Here is a 27,231-nt window from a genome sequence, read left to right as displayed (position 1 = left end):
TTGACATGTCTCTGATTTATTTTCATCAATATATATGGTGCACCTATCACTAGATATTTATAGGTACACCAACAATAGAAATTTAAAAACACATGAAATAATGACTCAAAAACTTAATAACAAACTTAACAAACAATAATGAAGAAACCCTTTGTGGTTCAGGTGTGTCAAACACATTTTAAAAGTATAAATACAAATAAAATTACCAGCACTAAAGCTATTTATTTATTAAGTGTTAAGCTAAAGCTATACAATCATTCCCCAGGGTATCAGCACACTTACTCAATTCAGCCTTATTAGCACCTTCATACCAGTTGCTGAACAGCTCCCAATTATCGTTATTATAACCCAACACCAGGAGTTACATGTATTTATTTTTTAATATGAAGGCTTTGTATCCGCCCAGCAGTTCTGCAGGTGAAACATAGGATAAAGAGAAGGAAGAAAAAGGACCTGCTGCTCAAGTTTCCAAAGGTCCGTTGCCACGTTATCTATACTGTAAAAAATTCTTCAGTATCGTTGGCAGCTGGAGTTGTGGGACGAGATGAAGTCTGGCTCTTCCTATGTAATTGCGGATACACAGCCGGCAGAGCTGGCACAGGGAAGCTGGTGTGGCTGCAAACAAAAAAGAAGGAAGTGCCATAACACAGCTAGGAAAGACAGGACTTCATTTTACAACAGCCTTGGGCAGTAATGAGGTTTCTAAAAAATAAATAAATGTTCAAATTTTGCAAATTTATTCTTTTCCTTCTACGCCTTTTTGCCCTCAAAGCTGAAGACTACAGCACATGGAAGTTCAATAACAATGCAGGAAATAAAAAAGCCAAGGTCAGGTCACCAAAGAATTTGTGCTTTTAAATTAAAATCCTGTTTCCAGATGCCAGCAATTTTAAAAACCCTGGTGTTGTTTCTTGGTTTTGTTTTTTTTATTCCTAGAACAGGTGAAATACCTGCTACACGGCACCACCAATGCATCACTGCGACGAGAATAAGCAGGGAAAATACCCCAAAATCCTGGGCCATGCCTAGAGGTCTTACTAGCTCACTTACCAGCCTTTGTCCCTGGGTGCCTCCCCGCTCCCTCAAACTGACCATGCTGCCACCTGTCTCCAGCATACACCTTTCCTGCCGATTCATTTTCTGGCATCTGTGCTGTGGCCTCGAAAAATCCTACCGGACTCCGTAATTTCATGATACACGACTGGTTTGAGGGGGGGGTCCCAGCATTCAAACTTGAGTTGGTGGGGCTTTTTTGGGGGGTGGGAATTATGAATAGAAGTTAACATTTGCAAAATCACGGAGGTAAAACTTACCTTCGTGGAGAAGCAGCAGCCTCTCCACCAAACTGCTTGGAGCGGCTAAGTCAACAGGCCTCTCAAAATCTGTATTTTTGGCATTGATGTCTGCCCCGAATTCAAGGAGTAAGTTTACAATCTCTGTACTAGAATGCTGGGCAGCAGCATGGAGTGGAGTTTCCAAATGCTTTCCTTTCTGGACATTGGCACCTGGTGAGCAGATGCACACACAGAGACGAAGGAAGGGATTAATTAGAGCTATGACTTAGTAAAAATGATGTTACAAACCAAACAAAAAACCCCAATGTCCTAGAATGCCACCATGAATTTGGCCACTTCATTCATTTTATGACATAGCACTACACCTCATCCTATCACAGGGCTGCATTTTTAAACCCATATGCCTATCCTAACGTTTTTTTACCTAAGCACAACTAGATTCTAAAGGAAAATAATTTCTAAAAAGAGGAAAAGAATCAAATTGGGTCATCTGAGCAGCACTGTTGCGCTAACTGGCCGTACCGGACAGTTTTGTTTAACTCTTGTATGGATTTTTTTTTTTTTCTTAAATATGAATGCATTTTTTCAAATTAATTTAGTCATTTTTAATTTAAAATATATTAGCAATTCCATATTAATATAAAAGTGTAATAATGAGAATTTCGTAGATTGGGAGAATTAACGGTCTGGGGTCTTTCCCCTGGTAATTTTAATTAATGTGGGGTATGCAGTCAAGAAAACAAAGTCCTGTACGGAAAAATTCTTGATAAAGATTGGATGGGATGAGAATCTATTTCAAACCCTTTGCCAACTTAAACATGTGAAAAGCTATAAAGCATCCAAGTTAGATTCTTTCTTGAACTGGTGTATGTACAAAAATATAAATATTGAACTTCAGTGATTCTGTTTAAAGCCTTCAGTAAGGGAAGTATATATTTTGGCTAGCTGTCCCAGTATTTTAAAAAAATGTTAAGTGCATATAAAGCATTTTATTTTGATTCTGGGCAAAAAGTACAGTAAGTTTTGTTTTCTAGATTTTCTTGAAATATCAGTACTTGAGAAATAGCAATGTTTTATTTAAACCATGACATACCGGCATAAAGGAGCTTTCGAATACAATGGATCTGCTGTGAAACGCATGCTACATACAGAGGTGTTCCTAAATGAGGAAGATCTTGGTCAACATCTATACCCCAGGATATCAGCACCTCCAGACATTCACTGTGACCTGTCAACAGAGAGTTTGCTCGACTTCAGTAAGCTGTCTCATAGACAAAACTGGACAAGTTTCTCAACACTGTTATGGAGACATTCAACACCTGCTCTGTGCTTGCTGAGCCGGTAACTTCTTACCTCTGCTGGCTGCCTCATGAGTTGGTGAGGGCAGACAGGACTCCCACTGAGCTTTGGCACCGTACTCTAGCAGGAGCTCAGCACACGCTGCGCTGCCTCTTGAGCACGCATTAAACAAAGGTGTCACTCCGTCAATTGTCGTTGCGTTTACCTGGAACACATAAAATCTGCTTAGAAGGAGCACTGAAAGAAAGGTGAATTTGTAAACAGGATGTGGTTAGAAATTGCAACGAAATAAAAAATATAAAAATTACCAGTTAGAATAACATAGCTTAACTGCTTGGTCCTTGTCCTCACCACACCTCTCAGTTGCAATCACTTTACTATTACTCTCCTTAAACTATATGGAATACACCAAGCTACTCCTGGAATACTAAAGAGCACCCATCAACATTTGGGCAGGAAGTCATTTTCTTTTCACTAGGCTTGCCTTGGGGATACAGAAAATCTACGCGTTCTCTGCCAAGAATGCAAGCTCCGTGCTAATTGGGACAATTAGTTGGAATTTTCTTCCATGGCTTTAATCTACACGTTGGAGTAGTATTTCACAGGATGGAGACAAAGCTGGTAGTAGAGGCTCGCTGGTTTAATACTGACCTCACCACCTCACTGGGTAACAGAGTATTCCCAGTGTGAGAGAATGAGGAGATAGACTGTGGAAATCTGTCAGGGCTAAAGACACCAAAGGAAGGAGCACAGGTATTTGTAGAGGGCTCCTTCCAGGGCTCTAGCCTATTCTCTTCGACGCACTCCCTAAACCCACCAAAGTCTCCAAAAGCGCTACCAAACTTCACCTAGGCAAATTAAATTTGTTCTTATGGTTTTGTCTATAGCATCTCTAGGTTTGCATCTTCAGAATCCTTGTGCTAGCTGCAATGGAGAGAAATTGTTTTTGGAAAGCTTTTACATATTTTTTCCTCTATTACATAGACATATTCTGCGTGGTTCTCAACCCTGAATTGTAAGGACAACAAATATTTCCATCACAGAGATCAGAAATTTGGGAAATGATACATCTGAACACTACTGTCAGCAGAGGTTGTAGTCAAAGTGGGCTGTGAGATCCCATGTCTGTTTTGGGATGACAGTCAGCCTCTGTCAGGAGTACAGAAATGAGCAAGTGCTTTCTTGTACTCTCATCAAAAATAACTTCAGAACACAAAGGTGCAGTGTGACCAAAGATATTCTGGAGATGAAAAGAACAGTCCCTTGCAAGCCACTCAAAGCAAGAAGAAACCAGTAAAGGGATGTGTTCTGTACTTTAGAAGAGAAATAATGTAATGAAATTCAGAGAAGAAATAAGGCTGGTGACATACTGTTCTCTCCAGTTCATTGCTCTGTCTCAGTACCTGCCCAACTCCCATCTATTTTCACTGTTACTGTTCTTCAGTTTGATAGCTCCTCTTACAGGCACAGTTATGTGAGTTGGTTTTTTTCTTTTAACCTCACATGTCTCTAATGATGTTCCTTTGACCCATCTCTTTCCTTTACTGGCTTTCAGATGGCAGCATTTTGTAACTGAGATCAACTCAACCAACAGGCAGAGGGAAATGCCAAAAAAACCCAAACCCTTCTCAGTTAAACCAAGGTTAACACTGGACTTTGTATCCAAAAAACACCCTTACATTTGCTCCTGCTTCAAGAAGGATTCTTGCACATCCCACATGATCTCCCAGGCAGGCTTCATGAAGTGGAGTTACTTGGTCAATGGTTAGTGTGTCTACATTGTACCCCTAAAATAAGACATGAATGACATATAAAGACCATGCAAAAGCTGCTAAGAACCATTTGCTCACTCTACTCTTTAAAGGAATAGTTTACAATACTCTAAATAGGCTTAAAACTCTACTTGCAATAAATCTTCAGTGAGCATAAAAAGAATCTTTCAATCAATGTATAAAACAATTAAAGTTGTCAGCTCTTCTTTATAAAAAAATTGGAGATAGGAACAGGATATGGAGAGGGACAAAGGCTGTTGCCATACGTAGTGATAGGACAAGACACATATGACACCAGTCAGAACATGGTGATGTCCAATTAGTTGTATGGGAAAATAATGTCACTGTGGGGGCTGTGAAACCCTGGAACAGGGATCCAGAGAGGCTGGGCCATCTCCACACCCCCTGTTCTCAAAACTCAACAAGGCCCTGAGTCAGAACTCTCCTGTGATTTTATCATGCTGACTTAAGGTCTGAAATATCTGAAGTCAGGAATTTCAGCAAGGAAAACACTTCTTTGATTGATAAAATCATCAAGCCCTTGAAACTTTCTGCAGTAGAGGTTGCTTGACTCTTAAGAACTGATAATTGCATCTGTTGGCTTTCACCAAACATAATCTGTAGTATAATTTTTCAGTATTGTGGTAGCTAATATGACAATACTGTAATAATAAGCAGTTTCCAGTGATTTCCTTTGGTTTTTTGTTTTGGTTTTTCTTTTTAAACCCCAGAACTTTTCAGTGACCCGCTCAACAACGATCTTCCTGACTACCTCTATTTACCTCAGAGCTTACAGCACTGGAACTACACTGACTTCTACCATGCAAGAGGGGAAGACTGATACACATTTAGGTACAGCTCTGGTAAAGAATTTTTTTTTTTTTTTAATTTGGGGAGGGAGGAAGTTTTAAAACATATAGGGGAGATACTTAAAATATTTTCTTACCATAAAAAAAATTCTTAAGTGTGTATTGCTCTGAAAGTTTCAAGTGAAAAAGCAAAGCATACTCAATCTGCATTAATAATCTATGCTGAGAAGTTAAGTAAAGTTAAAAATGAAAGCAATTTTAAGAATACAGCCTTCACCTGTGACAATAAAGTCTTTAGAGAAAGAAGACGTCCTTGACTGGCTGCCTCATGCAGAGGTGAGCGATCTGCCCAAGAACCTATATAATAACAACATTTATTGAGTAAACCATATGAATTAGAAGGATTTTGGTATGCATAGAGCAAAGCAGAAAATATAATGCACAGAATTAAGTCAACTGTCCTACGAAATTACTTTTTCCTCTTTAGAGACTGTATTTCTAAACAATAAAAATTGCTCTATTATAAACTTAACATTTATGATAAATAATAATGTGGTACAGAGAACAAATACTGATGTATTGGTTTAATAAATCCATCAATTGCTACATTTTTGCTTTTTTTTTTAATTATGTAACTTATTGTTTTGCAACTGGCATGCAGAAATGTACAGAATTCAAAAAAATGTTATTTGAATCAAAACCAGACGCAGACCTGCCTGGAAAATTCCCAAAAAAAGCTGATGCATATGAAAATCAATACAGAAATCCCTTTGCATGATGAATCTGCAGCTACTACACAAGTGCAAGGAAATACAGTGAGAATCACACTAAAAAAATTGCTACAGTAGAAATACTCCATTAAGCCTAAATTCTCATTCTAGCAGGCTATTAGGACTAAAACCAGTTAGATACGTCTAATGTAAAGGTTTGGCATTTATTTTCATTTATTTACACTCTCTGAAAGAGAAAGGGGAATAAAATAATAAAGGAACTACAACAGCCCTGCCTTCACACACATCCTCCCCCTTAACTCCCACGCAGGCCCCAGAGTCATCCCGTGGCTCCTCTCAAAGAACCAGCAGCTGCTGTTCTTCTACCCAGACAGGGCTGCAGGCAACCACTGGTGCCAATTTATTGCAGGAATTTTGCAAATCCGCTTTTGAGAGATCGTGCAGGGAAGAACCATCTTCAAAATATACTGTGAGTTACCAAGATTTATTCCTGTTAGAAGAAAATCACTGGAACTGTGAAACACTAATACAGTCACTCAGGTGAGTTAGATCAAGTCCCCCAACATCCCTGGAGAAACACAGCGAGAACCAGCCACGGACGATGAACTGGTAAACATGGCAGATGAATCTCTGGCGCGGAAACACCTTTGGCTTTGCCCACTGCAATGGACTAGGCTTGCCTGCAAAGCCAGGTACCGCACCTCAGCGACCAGGCAGCGAGGTTTAAATGAGATGGCTATTGCTCAACCACCAGCAGTGACCACTCTAAGCTCTAAGGTAACTGCTCACTAGAAAAAGACCCTGTTCCCATTTCCTACTGGACCCCTCCTGCCCACGAGCCTGTTTCAGAGTGCACCCTTTTGCTTCCAATAAACAGCCCCCTTAAATCACATGAAGAATGGCCAAAAATATTAAGACTGATCAACCTGAATAGAAATTGGGTCACAGTTAAAAACATGAAACAGCACACAATATGGGAACTGAGATGAGACCTGTTTCCCTGGAGGTGCTGGCAAATGACACTAAAACGTCCTCCAGTGTAAGTCTGCATCTTCTCACACGACATGCAACTGCACTGTGCCACTCGGCAGCACTGGGTGCTGCTGAAATCAAAAACTTCTCAAAACGAAAGCACGGCTGAGATTTTATTTAAACTACCATAAGAATGTTTAAAGCTGATCACAGAAAATAAAAAATACAGGAGACTAAAGCTCTGTAAACTTCATTTTTAAAGTGCAAGGTGATTTCCATTATGTGAGAGTATCCAGTACCTGCGAAGCTCCTTTCATCTGTGAGACAAGGACCACAGGAAAGATCCAGCTTCCAATACTCTTTCAGAATTATTTGCACTAAGCTCTGATCATCTCTGTGTCCATGTGTACGTACATGCACATACACTCATCCCTCAACCTTTTACTTGAGGTTTATTAAATGCAGTATTTTGCAATTCTTATTGCTAGTCACAATAACAGCTGAAAAAACCACACACACGAAAAGAAAGGAATTTCAAGGGGTCTTATCTTAAGATAAGATTTTTGAGCTTAGAAATCTTAAAAGTGACTTTTACAAAACATCAGTGTTTCAGGTGCTCAAATATATTTATCCTACTATAGGTTGCAAGTGTGCAATCATCATGAGATTTTTTGACCAGTGTTTTACTACTTCTGGAGTAGTATCTGAACCAGCACTCAAGTCATTTGAATTCATATTAATTAGATCCATTGAGTTCTCCTGCTGGCAGCTGCAAAACATTCCTCCAAAATAACTAAAATCTATATATAGAAGATGCTTTTGAATTTTTTCTCCCCCTGTCTCTACAGATGAGAACTTCTCTCCTGACAGTTTATCCTACTTCTAAATTAACAGGGGGAAAAAAAACCCAGACACTTATGTACTATGAAAAAAAAAATTCTAATAAAATTGTGTCATGAATTTTTTTATGCTTGTTAAATGCGCTCCCATTTTGTTCTAGGCATGGGCAACTCTAAACAGAACAAAGATTCACCTCTTTCCCTCTTGGATTGCTCAAAAGAATGTTTGTAAATGTCATTACTCCAGTCATATATCAGAATTAAACAACCTTGGATCCCACTGTGAGCTCTGTTTTGCACCTATACACAACTTTCATCTTCACATAGAGACACCCAGCAGCTAGGTGGTTCTGCTAAATCCTCTAAATACAAAATGCCTGTGTCATCTCTACATCTATAAGCAAAATGATGCAGAAAGATTTTGCAGAAACCAAGCTTGGAAAAAGCTTTCCAATTCTAACTTGATCTATTGATAAACACAGTAATTCACCATTAAAAGACCACGGAGACAAGAACACATTCAAAATAAATACCTATCCTAAGCAAACAAAGGTGTCAAAGTAAATTGTCTAGATTGCTGCCCTCTGCTAATCCAAGAACTTGCTGTGTCTCTCACTAATGAGAATATAAATGAGGGCGTTTTTCATTCATTGTTGTCTGTAAGAGCAGAATTAGCAGGCAGTCTATTCCAAAACTGTTAATGCATTAATTCCCTACTTATGTGTCTCTGACAGATGCTGAATACAGAGTATCTCTTAACTATATTTAGAAGCCGAGTTAGTTCCAAGTTCTCTGGTGTATAGTTTACCAGGAAGGGCACAGCCTACACTGCTTTGTAAACACTAACAAGAAAGAGTACATACAGTCACTGCAGTAACAGGCAGGGTTAAAAAAAGAGAACCAACAAAATGACAAAGTATCATACAATACCTAAATCTCCATCTCCCCACGGCACTTCCAGCCAATTGCAATTACAAATCCTACTCATTCCTTTCAATCTGGAAAATAAAAATAAAATTTAAAAAAAAAAACCCAAACCAAAACCCCAACCCAGCTCTGTCCTTCCCAGCTGGGCCTGTTCCCAGTCGCTGCAGCTATGTTTGGAAGGAGATCGGCAGCTCAGTGCAATATGAACTTTCACCCTTTGCTGAACACAGCCAGCGCTGAAGTGACCTGCGTCTACATGCTGCCAGCTTCTTTTCCTACACCAGAGGGCTGTGGCCCTTTTTGTTCACTTTTCACATTTCTTTTTTCATCATAACAGCTTTCCAAAGTGCTGCTATCTCTGCATTTGCCTCCCAAGACAGCTTAACTGGAATTTCAACTCAGGAGAAACTCCTAGTGAAATCCTGAGAACACTGACCTGAATACGAGTTGCAGGACAAACGCCTCCCTTTTTAACCCTTTTTTAACCTCACACAATGGGACACATTGTTTTGTATCCTCCAAAATAAGCCTGAGTACCTAGACATGTAAGGGAAGCACTGCCAAGTGTTCACAGGTTATTTTACTTACTCATAATCATTAGAAAATAAGTAAGAAAAGATATTCTGAATATGTTTCAAATGGCATTTCACCCCTATGCCAAACTGCGTTTTCCTTTTAGCACTTCTCTTCAAATAAATTCTTTGGTTGTTAAATTAGCAGTTTGATAACTATTCTGAGCAGTGAAAATCCCCAAAATTGAGGATTTTCAATTCTGGCTTTGATCCATTTCCAAGTCATTAATGTTATTTTCTTCATGCTTTCCTACAGACTTCACTCCTTGACATCTACCTGCAATTACCTGTAAGTCATTCCTACAGTTATAGCCAACATTCCCAAGAAAAAACATTTTCCTAAAAGTTTCCTAAATGTTTCCTAAAAGTATTAACTCCAGTCAGCCCATCCTTTTTATTCCTAAAATTCATGTAGACTTAAAAACAAACAAATAAACAAACAAAAGGACCCCCAAAAAACAAACCCAAAACTACTATAAAAGGTACATTAAACCACTGGATTTTCAGAACAGGGAGGACTGGGAATGAATTAAAGCTCTCTCACTGGCTTCATTGGGTTCCCATTTCAGAAGAAGCAGTAGAATCAGAGAACTGCAAACAGAAGCCTGACATGGTTCATTACTGGGAGATAAGAGACTGTTTGGAAAGTGTTGTCACTACTATTCATTTCCGCAAAACTAACGATGCTATGGATTAAGCTCATCGCTGTTACCTTTTATTCCTTAAATTGTATTCTGAGTGTTTCAGCTTGTAGCAACTGAAGCAGCACACAGGATCAATAACTCTACCAGAAAAACGGTAGTCCCCAAAATCAATGGGCTCACTGCTCTCCCATTGTTAAAACTGCCTGGTACTTTGCATTATATGCAATTAAGTTTCTTAACAGATTCTTATTGTGGCAATATACAACTACCCATTTGTCTAAAGCCCTTAAAGGATATAAAGAAGTGTGTCATCTACCTTAATTGGATGTTAAAAACTATTGAAAAACATCCTAAATCAAAGATTTAAAGTTAGGAAATGCATCTGTGGTACTTAACTACTACAATTAGAGATGACCAGCAAAGCAGATGCCACTTCTTTTTAAAAAAATGAAATTCCAACAATCAATAATGAAGAACTCTAAGAGAGTCAGAACTATTAGAATATGTCTGAGCAAGAAGATGTAGTTCAACTGGCATTTAATATTTCAAATAATCTTGGGTTTAATTTGACTGAAAATTCTCACAGAATCTCAGAATCGCTTAGTTGGAAAAGACCTTTGAGATCATAGAGTCCAGCCAGACCTGTCCTCTACTAAACTATCCCTAAGCAATGTAACAATTTATAAATATATATATATGCATACACACACATATATATATAATTTTTTATAAATATGTACACATAAATACAAAAAAAAAATTAAACTTTAATTGGTTCAAGCTAATATATATTCTCCAGTGTTTATCATCATGTAGACTTTCAAAATTCGGGGATTTCATTCCAAACACAAATGCCAATGTTTCCTACTCTTGAAAACCATACAAAGCAAATCTATTTTCCCTCACAGTTCTGTTTATGCTACACCCACATTATGTGATCACACATTCATTTTGCCATTCCACTGCGTTTAAATTACTCTGTATCTCCACATCCAGTATGATCTCTTGCTCTTTAAGACACATTATCTAAATCCCAAATTAACTTGACTATAATGTTGTTAATGTTATAGTGCCTTTTTCATTATACTCTTCCAATAACAAAAGAGTATTTCAAATCTCTTGTTGAACCCATCTTCATAACATCATCCATTTGTACTACTTCATAACTAAGGAACCAAAAATCAGAGAGCTTTAATGCTTAAATTGTAAAACCAACCCAATAGCTTATTTTTTCCAGGGTACTTAAGCATTTGAGCATACACTGAAAGCATAGTTTAATTACAGTTATGAGGGCTTTGAGCTTCTGAAATTTCAGCCTTAGATAATAATAACCATGATCAGTCAAGAAACCTTTAGGTTTGATGACTGGTCTTAAAACACACAGGTGCCACAGCTAAGACAAAGATAGTATTTGCTTTTAGACACATTAAGAAGTTAGCTCATTTTTCCTACCATTCACTAACCTTGGCAACATACAGTAAAAGGTAGGGTGCATTTTTCCTCAGTATAAACCTAATGCATTCTCAGAACATCATCCATCTTGCACAGCCAAGGAAGCAGCCTTGGTGAAGTACAGCATGTGACCACAGTGTCAAATACTGGGTTATAAGGCATTAGAGGGTCAAATCAGTGTGGCACAGACAGAACAGCTTCTAACAGTTCCTAAAATTCGAGTGCTTTGGCACTGCGATTTGACACACTTCTCACAGGGAAACATGAGCCACTAAACTCTATTAGAAATTCTAAAAAGCCAAGCTGGAAAAATCACAACAGCTTCTAAATTCCGTAATCCATTAGACCCACTTCAGATTTGACCTGAGCACGTGGAGCAGCTGGCAGCTCTCCTAGGCTGTCATCATTTCCTTGGACAAGCCACTGAAACAAAGTAAGGCTTTTCAGTGGCCTTCACAACTAGAAGCTGTTAGAAAAAGTGCAAGGATATTCTGAGCTGAGTTCAGGCTTTGGAGGACTGCCTGGAATAGTTCTGCCCCTTAAACACAGTCTCAGCCTTAATTCAGACTGCAAGCAATTTTCTCAGCACTTTTCCAGCATTCTCAGTATTTTGCCAGCCTGCAGAGAGCGAATGCAGCACGTGGTATAATCCCTAACCTTAAAGACAGTAGCCTGCTACTACAGCAAAGCTGGGACCAGTGTGCTCATTTTTGCCACATCCAGGACATTTTGGTAAAGTAGCACAGTTGTGGACCTTCATGCCAGTAGGTTGAAGTCCTCTTCCTAGCCTGACTCTATCCTTTCTCCCTTCTACTTAATCTTATCTTGATATATTCCAGTCCCTGAACCACTTTTCGTCCTTTTTTTAATCAGCACGTTTAATCACATACTGTACTGCTGTATGACTTCCTCTTCCTTTGCTCTGTGGGGGATACTTCCACGGATGGGAATAAGAGGGAAGAAAAAAGCATCCTTCAGATTTGTTACTAGACATACCCGCTATCCAAAGTGAACTGCAACAACCCTCAATTGCAAGGGAAGTCTCTCAGGGCTTCAAGATGTCCATGAATAAATATATAAACCCACTTAGGCAATGACAAAGAGGCTGTAAGCAGCTGGACCATGTTAATATGGAATCTTTGGGATAATTTACTTTCTGCATTTTACTGTGTTTTTGGAAATTTGAGTAACTGTGGCTATTTCTTTGCAAGAATGGCAAAGGAGTAACTCTGACCCACATCGAGGAGTGGCTACTGCTAACACTGATAAACTCCTGTAAAACCTCTCTTCAGTCCGAGGGAGAATGTCCCAGTTTTTGGAAATACTGACCTACCTAGCCAAAATGTTCTTAAATAAAATTTACAATTGGTCAGGAAACCTTAGTCCAAACAGTGAGCAAGAGGAGGGCAAAAGATACATTATCACCTTACAGTACCATTGCATTCCTGTATCCTCCTTTTCTTGACTATCTTATCTTCATTTTTTTCATTTGACATCATATTGCCAAGAATTTAAAGTTTTGTTTTCCTATTTTTTTGCTTCACTCTAAGCCTTATGATATGGTCAATATTAAATGAAATTATGATCCCTCTTTAAAAAAAATCCTATTAGACTCTCACAATTAGTCAGAGTTGCATTTACATACTTGTATTATGAAAAAAAAAAAAAAACAGGAAAATATGACACAGATGACAGCAGTCCTAAACACTTGTTCTCATACAGTTTGTTCCTCATTGCTGAAAATGTCAGTGTCCAGCAATTTAAATACCTCCTCAGTACTTCCCTATTTAAGCCCTCACAATTATATCCTTCTCTTTAGTATTAATACAGGACAAGAATTCTGTCACCTGTAGTTCCTCCATTGCCTCCTATTTCAGCTACCTCTAAATTTCTCTCTACATATAAAGTTATATGTGAAGTTTACTCCTCCCCCTCCTTTCATTCCCCAGTTCCCTGTTGTAAAAGATTAGGCTTCAGTATCCAGTTACCTTGTGACAGGACAGCAAAAGTCAGGGTTAGTCAAGCCTTAAACACTTGCATAAAACAAATAGGGCAGATAAACAAGAAAAGGTATTTTAGATCAGCTGATAGGAGTGCAAAAAGAACAAAAATAGCTTTGACAGCCTTGTGTTAACCCATGCAAGACTAGACAGTGCCACTAACATAAGCATGCATTTATATACAGCTAGAAAAAAACCTGAAAACAAAACAGTTTAGTGCTACAACATTGTAAATTGGGTCAGCTTAGTACACAGTTTCTGAAATGGCTGCTATACTAACCTTGGCTGGTGAGAATACCCCAGCTAGCTTTTCGTTTCGCAGGACACTCCCCTACCCTTTCTAGGCGTCTTTTGGGGAGATTCTGTCTCCTCCGAGCAGCAGTGTTTGTTGTCATGATTTGTTTCTGGAGGAAAGCCTGTCAGTCATTGGTGCAGGTACTCTGGTCTGACGAACGTCCCCAAATGGATTTCTACCTTGTCTCCTCCTTTCACTTCTCACAAAGGATCTTGCAGTACTCGCCGTAGAATGGCTACAACACTGAAATCCATTCAGTAACATTTACTAGCTTGGACTAGTGACTACACAGTGGGGGAAGGGAAGAACTGCTCTAGCATTTTCTATTTTTAAAACAGAGAAAGAATCAGCTTAGCTACAGCATGAGTCTTAACTATTTACATGATTTAAATGGGAAGAAGGTGTTAAATTTTTAATGATTTCACCAAAATAGCAGATTCTTAACATGTAAATAGTCAAAAAGAAACAGATTCTTAATGCATAAATATTCGATTTGACTAAGAATCAACCTAAAACCAGAAAAACTAAAACTGTTTTATCAAAATGGTAACTCTTTTAATAGTAGAAACAATAATTATTACTGCATTAAACCTTAATAATATGTAACTTGCTGTTAAGAGACATTTTAGAATTCAGAAGATCTAAGAAACTATGAAGCATTTCTGTCCTTTTGTGGTGTGGGTGTTTTTCTGTTGGTTTTGTTTGTGTTATTTTTATATAGGGGACATGGTGGCCTACAGATGTCAACTAGAAACGACATCCTGAATAAATAAAGGCATGGTCTGACTACCAAAAAACCCAAAAAATCATCTTACTGGTTTTGGCATTATGATCACATGATGAAAATACGGCAGTAGACTTTGTCAGAAAAAGCTGGTCTTTTTTCTTTTTTTTTTTTTGTTTTTTTTTTTTAAATAATGAAACCAAGGGCAACCAACTGCTAGTGGATTATCTTTCTGTGAGAAATAACCAATGGCAATTTCTGTACTTGCCATGGCTCTGAGGCTCATCTCAGTTTTACACTTCCTTTCCAGTTGGAGTGGAATCCCAGAACTTTCAGGAGAAGGTAGTGAGGACTGAGATCAAGCAAGCATCTGGCACTGCTAGGCAGGGATTGACTGTGGGCTGGGAAGATGAGACCTACATGTTTTTGTAGGAGTTTTGTGGGTGAGGTTGTCAGCTGAGAATGAAGCTGTGTTGTTCCAGAAGAGTGGTACAAACCTGGAAGTAGTTCACTCATCCAGAGTGGCCTAGCAAGCCACGTGCTACCAATGGAGTTAGACTACCCCAAAATCTGCCACAATCAAGCAATGGTACTAGGAAAAAACATCTCTACTCCATAGACACTTGCCACTCATTATTATTATGTTACTTGTAATTCTTTGGAGGGCATCAGAATGCAGTGCACAATAATATGCACTTTTTTCATGCTTTAAAGGCAGTAAAGCTTATCCACACCAGGACTCTAGAAGCACCTCTGCACTAAATTCTTTTAGGGACAACTATTGATCCTCCAGGCAAAAGCCATCAAAATGTCCTATTTTAAAAAAAATAAAGCTAGATTAACACCAGAAATCAACTGGAAGTATCTTAAAAATAGAACTGAGGTGTTGACATAAAGATGGGATGAACATGCAGTTAAAACTGTAGAGTAAACATGAAGAACTCACTACTTCACTTCCACCCCTGACAAGGTATTTCTATGCAGTCCTCCTCATGTCAGTCATCCCATGCACTGGGTTACATTAGCTACAAAGTAAAAATCAGTATCTCCTGACTTCATTAGGCAGTAAAACTATTAATATTTGCAAATACTTAGGTTTGGTATTCAGATTCTGCTCCTCAGATTTTTCTTTCTACAAGACACTCAAATACTCCCCAAATCCACCAGAAAACCTGGAACAGAAATCTGAGTAGATCCACAAGTATGTGGAAAACACAGTAGGCCATGCCTTTCCCTGCCTCAGTACACAAGCAATTAGGACAGTACTCACATTCCAGTTACCCAAAGAAGCAAAACAGCTACCTGCAAAAAAGCAGCCAGAAGAAGGGGCAGATGCTACAGTCTCAGAGCAAGGAGACTGGAGGATTTTACAGATAAGTTTGGAATTCTCACTTAATTCAGCAGATGAGCATTAAATAATCCACTCTGTTGCGTTTCACTAATATTTAGTTCTACTCAACTATTATAACCCAGGGGAAGAATTGTTAAAGGAAACCTTCAAGTGATTTTCATCACAATCTTTTTCCTCAGATTTTTATAAAAAGAAATGTCTGTACAGTTTCAACATTTCTGTATCAGCAAATAGCTCTGAGTTTACAGGCACAGCAGTCTCTACAGGTGGGAATAAAATGGAAAGAAATTTTTGTTCCTCCCTTTCAGTGAAGAATTCAATCTATGTTGAGGACAGTTCTTAAGGCAGTAAAGATGTACTTGTGATAACACACAAAAAACTTCCGTAAAAAAAGCCACAAAAGGACCCCCACACCTTTCAACAAGTGATGCAGCTTGATGCAGTACAGTCCAAACTCCCAATAACAACAATTTATCTTAGAAAAATGGGATAAAATTGCGCTGTTTTCGAATGTCACCCTCCTCAGGCTAGCCAACTGATGAGCCACCTTGCTTCTCAAACTGTTCTGGACTCTCAGCTTCACTCTGCTCTCATCACCAGGATTATTATGACGTCACAGTGACTGCATGGAATTTGGCACACTGAATTCTGGAACACAACTAGAATCTGCCTTTTCCTGCTGATCCACAGACTACAACCATGGAGCTGAAATGCCAGGTAAGCTCCCTGGATCTCAGTGCCAACACCCCAAGTGCTTCCTGTCATTTGGCATTGCCAGAAATGAACCAGCAGAGATCCTGCCTGCAGGAGAAGCCAAGGCAAAGCAAGTTTTAGAAATATTTACAGAAACATGATTACTGACAAAATTATATCATCCTGAGAGGCCGCAGTGGCCGCAGTTACATCCTACACTAGCAGCTCAAAGTGAAGGAAGGTAAATGCACCATAAAAGAACAGAGGCAAAGCTCTAACGGCAGGACAGAAAACGGACCGGAACAGTTTGGGTTTTGGTTTGTTTTTTTTTTTAACAAATTCTTGCATCCAGCCATACTTCATGGCTGATAAAATGATACTGTAAGCCATTAGCAGTCAATCAGAAGCTCAAGCATTACCCAGGTGTCACCGACCAGTCCTCTGTTCACATCTTGACAAATGCCAGCAGATACGCAGATAATTTTTTCAAATGTCATTAGTTATTTAAGCATAAAATGACATTTCTCTATGCCACTATAAGCAGTAGAAAAGCCTGTTACACACTCCTGCTCTTTACAGGGCATTGTTACTGTCTCTTAGCTAGAAATCTAAATTAATATTAAGGTGGCAACAGCATGGATGGCTCAAAGTTTTCATCTTTCCCTGAGATTTTTACAGTCTGGCCATGTATCCTTGGATGCTGGGAATCAGCAACACAGGTTTAAAAAAGATTTTAAATTCTGATATGATAAAGGCTCTGTCTAAGCTACCACCAAAGTCAAACATACAACAATATATTTACTACATTTCTTAGGTTATGGATTTGCAGTGTGTACCTGCCAGACATCTTCATGCAGACAGGCAGTGGTAACACAGAATATTTGCTAATATGTGGGCTGAAGAAAAACAAAGCACAGCAATTATGATGACGAGTCCAGCCAAATCATTACCAAGCAGGCCTGGGCTTCAGACATTGACAGAGAAGAAAGACACAAGGCATGGGCCCAGTAATTGGTACAGGGATGGTATAGAGCACCAGAGAGTGACTCTTCAGCCAATTACCGTAAGAAAACAGCCATAAAGGGAGAGGTCACACCTATTGCCAGAAAGACTCTAGACATAGCAGAGAATAACATCCACTAGTGCAACAGATGCAGCATGCCACAGTGGATTTATGATCAGCCAGCAAGCACTGCTGCAATCATGAACAGAGCTCAGTACTTCGGCATGCAATGCATTCCCCCAAAGCCATCATCATCTAGCCCTGGCAGAAGTTCACTCGCTGCTTGCCTGCATTGCAAATGTTTGAGAACATCCCCTACAAGAGAAGAGTGCGAATAGCAGGACCCTGGCCATAACAGGTCTATGGGTGAGGGAAGGAACATCACCTTCAGGGATACATGCTATTTTGGTCTTAGCCTGTCGCTTTACGCCCCACTGCTGCAAAAAGAAAGACCAGTGCAGATGGTATGTTAAGAGTTCGCCCCAAGCCAGTAGTGGAGTTTCCCAAAAGCTTTTCTTTTTTTAACAATAGTCCTCTTTGAGGCCTTGCAGGCAGATTGCTCCAGGATTATATTTCAGTCTTATTGCTATGTACCTTAAAAAATCCAGGTTTTAAGCTACATCAGAGCTTACGATGTTTCTTTTGTACTTGTCTGAAGTTCAAAAGTTTATCATTAATTTAATCCAGAAAAAATAATCAATTGAAAGGTATTTCCATGTGAGTTAAGACTGTGCACATCAAGCAAGCCAACAGGACCTAGGCTGGTGACAAGTTGAGGTTCATCTTGAGAAAAGACACAGTTCTAAGAGGCACACATAAATTACACTGACTATAAAATACACCTCATGGCAATGCTCTTCTCAAGGAGGTTCTGACATACAAATACAGATAGGAGTAAAAAAACCCCAACAAAATCACACAGGAATCCACATGATAGGGTATCTCAGTTCATTTCAGGGAAGCAAACATTCAAATAGGCTCCAACAGATATATTCACTAGAAGTTTCTGTACCCTCAGAGATTTTCTCCAAGGTGAGGGAAGAGTCAGTGTTTACCAACAGATGTGCTTGGGTTTCGTTGCTGCAAATAGGTCAGGGCTCTGGCCATGCCAGTCTAGTTGCATCATATAACTCTTGCCAAAACCCCTTTAAAGTAGATTATGTTCTTCAGAGAAGAATGGTTCTGGTATCTTGATGATATGTGGTGCCATTTGCTTCACTCTAAGTGTCTTCTTGAGATTTATTTTGAAGTATGACTCTTTTTTGGCAGTTACTTGTCAAAGTTGTTTAGCATATAAGAGAAGGTGCTGAGGTCCATAAAAAAAACCCCTCTCTTCTGAACTTTCAAAAAAGAACATTCCTGATATCTTAAGCATTTTTACACCATTAGCTTACGTGCTGCATATGAAAAACAAATGCTAAATGCGGTGCCTTACACCAAGTGGTATGGCGAAGAGGTATGCCATACAATATTCCTATCATTACTAAATGAATCTCTATTGTATCCAGGAAGCTAGTAGAGGTCTTCTATGGCTTTTATTAATAGAACAGTGATCTCCGTGGAATGCAAGTTGAGAAAATGCCTCGTGCCTATCTTCCCTACCTAACAACTGTTGCTGAGTGACATTATCAATTGCAACTTGTTAGAATAAAATAATAGGAAAACTGCTCTAATTATTCGCTGTAGTTCAAAATGTAATCAAGCTTTCCAAACAGCGGACCTTTAACACTGAACCACAGCTTTATTTCCTCTTTATGAGTTGTATTTAACAGACCAGTTTGTTAGGTACACTCAAGCAGCACTCCGTGTACAAGAAAAAGAAGGAAACAGAAGGCTTCAAGTTTCATAATTGTGAAAGGAGATGGGGGCCCCAGTCTTGAACTACCTTAATCCCCTGGATGGCTTAATTCAGGGTAACTAGGAATAACCAGTGCACTGGCCATTCCCACCATGCCCAGCCAAGGCAGACACAGCAAAGACAGATAGCTTAGAACTTCTATGTCCATTCAAGAGTAGACTTCTTTTTTAAACTAAGAAAACAAGGCATATTAATCTCTCCAGTTCCACAAAAACAGTATAATATATTTTGAGAAGTTATACTCAAATGCTACAGCTACAAATTCTGCTTTCAAATAACCTTCAAATATTACTTTAAAATAGTACCGTTTTCTGAAAAGACAGTTGACATGACTAAAAAAATAGGATATTAAAGAAAAAGCATTTTATGTTGCCAGAGCTACTTAGCTTATGGGTAAGACCCCTGTTATCTGTATGAGTCCATGACTAGTTGTCTGTCATTTATGCTATATTAACTTCTGCATGATTCATTCATAAGGAAGTTCCTCCATACCATCTTCTGCTTGCAGCTGCAGGCATTTTGGCAGTTACTATCACGTTTAATTTTTATAAAATAGACACTTTTTGCCTTATTAAAAAAACTTATGAATGGGAACTACCCCTCCTTCTATGCAGTTATCTGTATTACCAAAGCACAGACTCTTCTATACAAGTCAAGCTCTTACCTCTATTTGTCAGTAAAGTTTATACCTTGCAGACCCAAAACTATGGACAATGAGTTAACCCTTAAGATTTGATACACACTTACCACAGTTCTACTACCGTATCCTAAAGCAACTGAATTATAAAACTCAGCTGAAGCTCCAACTCAGTGCTTGCATATGCAGAGCACTTTTCATGATTTGACCAGCTAAGTGGTAGTGTAGCAAGAGTCTAAAGGTTGCTTTGGATCCTCCAGTTTGTATCCAGCAACAGCAGAACAAAGGGTAAGTTATTAACTCTTCACCACTCTGGAAATACAGTGGGAGAAGAAATCTTACTGTGCAGACCACTGTCATTGCAGACAGACAGCCTGCTACTGAGCTAATTAAACCCAAACTTAATTTGCAATTAAGTTCATTGTTGTAGGTCAGTTTATAGGGCACAGAATTTTAGAAGGGAATAAACAAATATGTGCTATGACTTTTTCCATAAAGAAATCAATAAAATGTTGGCTTCTGTGAATTTTCTAGCCTAATGAATAAATACATGTTCACTTCAACACAATGAAAAAGAAAAAAGCTAGGCACCACAACCTGTTTACAACACAGCCACAATCCCTAATTGCAAAGCACTTAATCTCTAAACAACCACTCAGTCCCTTTCAATTCCATGGGGCAAGTATGTAAACCTGAGTGTTTACCAAATCAGTGGTAAAGTGAAAAACAACTCAGTCAATGAGACCTTTATAACAGAAGGGATCCCTTTTTCACTTAATTCTGTTATGGTAATAATACCACTGACTTCAGTGGGGGGAAAAAAATAATTACATTCTGATAGTTTATTATGGGGTTTTAATCCACTTTAACCACATGTGAAGGACTGCAGAGTTGTGTCTTGGATTTACTGCTGTTCAAGTTTTTTAATACTGCGGATGATAGAATGTTATTATAATATCAGTAGATGACACTGAACTGCAGGTGCTGCAACTGCTCAGTGGGAAACAATTCAAAGGAGACTTGAGTAAAATGGAGACATTTTCTGATATCAAGAGCATTAATTTAGCTGAAGGCCAGTACAAAGTATTGCACTTAAGAGAGGAAAAAGCAAATGCACAGTACAGAGATTCTGTTTTAACATGGGGTTTGTAGTAGGCTACAGGCTGTATCCTTAATAATTTACTGATGCAGCAGTGGGATGGACACTGAAAAAAAATTAAATCAAACCATAATTCCAGGAGGTATTACATAGGGTATCATATATGACATCACTGTTCCACTTTTATACAACCAATGGTTTCACTAGTTTTCCACTAATAAAACCTCAGTTGGAGTATTCTGTTTAACATCAGTAAATGTCTATGAAATGTATATGAACTGGCACAAGTCCAAACAAGAGCAACCACCGTAATTCCAGGTCTAGAAAACAAGACTTAGGAGAACAGACTAAGTTAAACCCTTTTTTCATTACTGTAGAAAAAAAAATAGTAGAGATAGGAAGATGCATTACAATAGTCTTTAAATTCATTCCTTCTCACACATGGAGAAAACTGATAAATTCCCTAGTCCTATTTTATGTATTTATTTTGCAGAAATAAAAATTTAGGTAGGTCTTGGAGGGGAGTGAAAAGCATTCTAGAGATGAGAACAGAAAAAATTGTAATTGGTTGCATAAGAACACTGCTGAAATCACAAAGCATTTTAGAAACAGGTTAGATAAATACCTGCCAGACAGCCCATGTATATTTGACCCTAGGGTGTTCAAATTGCCTCTCACGGTGCATTTTGGCTGTATGGAAGAAAAATGTTACTCCAACTTCATCTCCACAAATTAACGTGACTTATAATTAATAGAGATTTTATATGCACTTTTCTGGTCTTAGCTGATGCTGAACACTGATCTAGTTCTTATATTTCAATGCCACATACACAGTAAAATAATTTCTAATTAATTATTGTGACACTATCCCTATCCAGCTGTTCAAATACACGTGAGAGCCAAAGGATAGATTTAACTCAATAGGCTCGTGACGATCCCTACGGAAGAGAACATACTCCTGAAATATTAAGGAACACAGTATGATGTGTTTCACTACTAATATCTAGCAACAAAACCACAGCAGGCAGAAGACACAGGTAAAACGGGCCACAAAACAAAGTCAATCAGCAATGAAACCTGTGATCCCTGGGCCTCAAATCCTGTACTGACCTATAAACCTTCAGCCTGATAAAAGGAGTTTCACCAAGTACTACTCGCTCATTACCTAAAATGTCCCAAATTATACAGGCTTCTTAAAAGAAAGGCTTATTTTAACTCAAGAGCTCACTTCAGTAAACATGAGATAATGCCTGTGCCTAGCAGCACAGTTTCCAAAGGCTCTTCTTTAAAACTGTAGCATTCCATCCTAGTCAAACCATTACGATAGGAAATAGTAACTTTGCAGTATTACACACAAATGGAAAATACCAGCACTAACAGGATTTTAAAAGCACAAAATCAGGTTAAAACTAGAAAATTAAAACTAACATTTCCTCCAATTAGAATCAATTATTGAAGTACTATAAACTTCAATTGGGCAATGACAGGCTATTTTTCTGTTTTAAGTTTTTTTCTTTTCTGCTGATGCTTCTGTATTATTTAATAAAACCCACAGAACAAGATCGCTTATTAGGAGGATACTCTATTTAATTTTATCATTTAATGTTACAACCTGCAGCTTCACAATATGTATTGTACGTCTTCTACATGTTACTTTGAACAGGATGTTTTGTGCACGGTAACACAAACTCTGCTGAGGTATCTCTGTACCATATTTAACAAATATAAACAAGCCAAATCTCACAACGTGGTGTGGGCTGAGGCAGTATCATGCCTGGTTGTAGTTTTGCATGGCTGGGTGCTGGTGGAGAAGGCAGGGCTGCAGGAGTGGCTTCTGCAAGAAGCAGCTAGAAGCTTTCTACAGGCCCAAGCCTGCAAACACCAGCCAGCTCAAGGCCAGAGTCATTGCTGACCAAGGCTGAGCCCATCAGTGATGGTCACAGCACCTCTGGGAATCACATTTAAGAAGAAAAAAATGTAAGCAGCCCATGGAGAAACCCATGGTGGAGCGAGAGTTCCCCTGCAGCCCATGGAAAAGGCCCCACGCTGGAGCAGGTGGAGACATACAGGAGATGCTGTGACCCACATTGGAGCAAGCCCCTGCCAGCACTTGCAGCCCATGGACAGAGACAGAGATGAGCGAGAGAGAGAGAGAGATCCATGCCGGAGCAGGTTTGCTGAGGGATGGGGTAGCCCCGTGGAGGACCAGGCTGGAATAGTCTGGGCTTGAGAGACTGAAACACATTCTGTTATTTATGTTTGCGCCCCATAGCAGTGACCCATACCAGGGCAGCTGGTGAAGAGCTGAAGCCCTGTGGGAAAGGACTCATGTTGGAGTGAAGGACTGTCTCCTGTGGGTGGGACCCCATGGTGCAGCAGGGGGAGGGTGTGTGGAATGCCCCCAGCCCCAGCCAAGAAAGAAATGAACTTGTGAGGAACTGACCGAAACCCCCATTCCCCCAGTCCCTGCCCCTTCCTGTGCCACAGTGAGGGGGGAAGAAGGGAGTGAAATCATGACTCGAGTGAAGCCTGCTAAGAAGGGAGGGGTGCGGGAGGTGCTTTAAGATCTTCTCGTGCTTCTCATTATCAGACTGGTGTCACTATGTGTGTAGTATAATAAATTAGAGAGTTTTCTTTCCTTTATTCTGTGTTGAGTCTGTTTTGCCCGTGACGCTGATTGTGGAATGATCTCTCCCTGTCCTTATCTCGACCCCTAAGCACCTCAATAGATATTTTCTCCCTTGTCCAGCTGAACAGGGGTGTGATAGAGAGACTCTGGTGGGCATCTGGCCTCCAGCCAGGGCTAAACCACCACAGCCCACTACTACAAACATAGAACAAAGGTACAGAAAAGGTAAGATAACATTGTAATTTTCAAGAACCTTATTTGCATCCCAAAGAACAAGGATTGGTCCTGTTAACAACGAAAAATGGCTTAATTAGCAGATTATGTAACATTAGCTGAACATGTACTTAGGACTGTTCCAAATCTGGGCCCAAACACTGGAAGTTGGGCAGTGAAAAATGAAGACACACTGGCACTGAGTTGTAAAAAGTACATTTTAAGAACAAAATAGTTTGTTTTCTTTTAATAAACCAAGCATAAAAATAGGAACTCTACCACATACTGTAGCCTTTAAATCAATATAAACTGCTACCTGAGCAAAACAGTAACCTGTGGGAGCAACAGATTTTCATCTTTTGCATGGGTCAGCTACTAGAATGATGAATATAAATTTGTTTAGGTATAATACTTCAGACATTTGACAAGTGACCAAAGAAAAGTCTTCTGGATTCAGCAACAGGTAGCAATGTGAAGACTATTTTATGGTCCAACCTGGTGCATGTCATTCTTTTCCCTCGTTTTTCTCAGTCTTTTTTCTTCTTTAGATTCTGTGCCAGCTGTGTCAGAATGAGCTGGCTCAGAACTAGCTAGCAGTTCTTGACAAAAAAAAATATCTTGCTTTCAAGTGAGGGGTATCACAGTCACTGCAAGTATTTCTGCCAGTGGGATAATCAGTCAGACCTTCCCATCCTACTCCAGTGAGTACACATGCACCCACCCCACCCACCACCACATACATATATAGCTGCATACATCCTCGCATGAAGCAGATATGTAATGGTTCAAATTATATTATTAACATACTCAGATGTAAAAACCCTGTGTTTCTGAACTTTCTAAACTGTGCACAGAACACATAACACAGATCCACCTCAAGTCAATCTTCTGCCAAGCAAGCTAATTCCTGCTCTTTCTGGTTTGCAAATTTAAGTACAGACACATAAAATGTCTAACTTTTGTCCTAACATTGAAGACTTGACAAGATCTTTACATTTCAAGTTTTTTCTCACTCATTTCTACACTTTCCCCCTTTGCACTTAACTGGCGTTACTTATTGTTCATGGTACCTAGGGATGAGTGAGGAAGGTGGTAAGAAGCAAGACAAGTTTTCCTGTTCCATCACCTAATCCAAACTTCTTGTCATCCCAGAATACAAGGAACAGCAAGCAGAGACGAGCGAGGCAGCAGGGATTCCAGGTTGAGAAAAAACATGTCACCCACTAGGATACCACAACCGAGAAGTGGGAGTTTTCTGTGTTCTGTGACCCAGAAAAAGAATTGAATGAAAACGACTCTGGTTCACCACCGATGAGCTTGGGGCAACAGTACTGCCCAGCTCTGCCAAAGTTCTGCTTGAGCAAACTGGAAAAGGAGTTTTCACAAGATCTTTCAACCCCGTAAAATTCTATGGCTTTCCACACAGATGCCCAAAAGTTCACCCTGACAAACAGTAATCTTTCTGATAGGTGCCAAGACAATAGCTAATTCAAAGTACATAAGGACTACATCTTCTCCAATAAATTATTATCCAAAAAATTTAACTTAATCAAGGATTAATTATTCAGAAATATTTGGACTAGTAGCACTAAAGTGTTGCAAAATAACCACATGCCAAGCGTGGAAAGTTTCAACCACAAATGGGTAAGCAAAGGAACATTTGAAGCAATTTGAAAAATCATCTTAGATTGGGAAGTATTTGGCAATCTTAAATACAGTCATCTTAAGTACAGGCCTCTCTCCTCACAGAACATTGGCTGTAATACTTCAGCTTCACTCTGAATTTAATAATCTTAAAAAAAAAAAAGGCTTAAATAATCTAACAACATTCCATCACATATTTGTTGTTAAAACCCACAGTGAGAACTACAGAAAAAAAGTCACTCAGGCATATCATTTGACAAACTGAATATAAATGAGGTTAGCAGATAAACAATTACCTGGGAATAAAACCCAGTAAAAACAGAAACCCCAAACAGTAGTGATAAGATAGTAAGTACAAATTTACCTTGTCCTTGAGGAACTCCGTAAAATTCAGCAGCTATCCTTGCTGCTTCCTTACGGTTTCCTTTCACGATGTAGAAATGACTTAGGATAGCGAGGCTGATCTTCACAAAAAGTTTAAAACAAAAAAGGGAAAGTATAGTAAAGTAGACATTGGATAGCTGCTGGGCAAAAGGGCGACTTTCTTCTATGACAGTCATTGCTGCAGCAAAATCTCTCTCAGTGTTTGGGTAGGGCTCTCAAATGTGTTGATAAGATCATATGGCTCCAGCCACGCACTCTTGGGAACAACTGGTCCTGAGGAAAGAAAATATCAGCTGGTCATGATGCTTGCTGCTCAAAATATGACGATTATTTATACTGTACATAGTATTGAGTTCACTACCGCTCCTGCTGGCCTGGTGATATTCTAGTGGGACGGAACATAACAGACACAGGTTACAAGCCCTGGATTGTACTTGTTTCACTTAAAAGGTCTGTTGCAATCCAAATTCTGAATTTCTAATTATTTACCCTATTAATATGTGTTTAAAAATACGCTGTCAAAAGTATTAAGAACTACAGCTTCAAGTACTAAACCAGGTAACTTAAGTAATCAGTTTTTGCTTAAAACCTTTTGCTTCTATACTAAAAAGTACAATTACTTTTTTGTGCTGCTTCATTTTATGTCAGACTACTGTTGTGTGTTTTTTTACACAACTAGAACCACATCAGTAAATACCTGAAATGAACATTAGTAAGAAACAGAGATTTTTGTATCAGCTTTGACAATCTCTTACTTCATTCAGGCTGAATGAAAGTATGTAGTAGACATAGCTTACAGCATTATACAAAAAAAAGTATTCAGAGATAACTCCTAGATGGTTTTATAAATAAGATCTCAGACCATCTAAAATTATACTAATTAAAATGTAATTAAAATTAAATAAACATAATGGTAAATATACAGTATGGAAAATTCCAAATGTTTATGATATACATTCCGTTGTGCTGCATCGTATTATTTTAAGCCTATTGCATGACAGACTTGATTTCTTGGCCAGTTTTAGAGAGGGGAATCTAAATTCCTCAGATTTTTTGAGAATCAATTTGCTTATACACTATAAAGTTATTACTCATAGTCATCAGCAGTTAGGCACAAATTGTTCCCTTAGCATGAGTAATTGCTGAGTAAATGATGGTGTCACAACATGACACAAATTGAGGGGCTGCAGGATGGAACTAGATGCCCATAGTAATCTTAAAATGAAACACCCTTTCCATTCTACTCTGGATTCTCTTGTTTGATGGTAAAAAAAAAAAAACCAAACCCAAACCAACAAAAAAACGTTTTAGAAAGTTGGTAACAGTCCATCAGGAACAAAGGGCAAGATCCAAATGTCACCGTATCCAGATTTCCCCTGACTTCAATGA

The 27,231-nt window shown here is 38.9% G+C and overlaps 1 protein-coding gene across 1 annotated transcript; it reads right to left on the bottom strand.

Annotated features, from left to right (window-relative positions):
• On the bottom strand, positions 1 to 26,018 carry ASB5 (ankyrin repeat and SOCS box containing 5; the record flags this gene model as incomplete). The annotated part of the gene is made up of 7 exons (XM_084263900.1): positions 1 to 615; positions 1,314 to 1,505; positions 2,389 to 2,523; positions 2,649 to 2,799; positions 4,274 to 4,381; positions 5,453 to 5,532; positions 25,823 to 26,018. 7 exons carry the CDS (start codon positions 26,016 to 26,018, stop codon positions 488 to 490), a joined length of 990 nt encoding a protein of 329 aa, XP_084120026.1. The 3' UTR covers positions 1 to 487.
• Between the last annotated feature and the right edge of the window lie 1,213 nt (positions 26,019 to 27,231).

The sequence above is a fragment of the Gallinula chloropus genome (assembly GCF_964237585.1).
Source record: "Gallinula chloropus genome assembly, chromosome: 4".
Lineage (NCBI taxonomy): Eukaryota > Metazoa > Chordata > Aves > Gruiformes > Rallidae > Gallinula > Gallinula chloropus.
The sequence above is the reverse complement of the archived record's forward strand: the minus strand, read 5'-3'. Positions and strand labels throughout refer to the sequence as shown.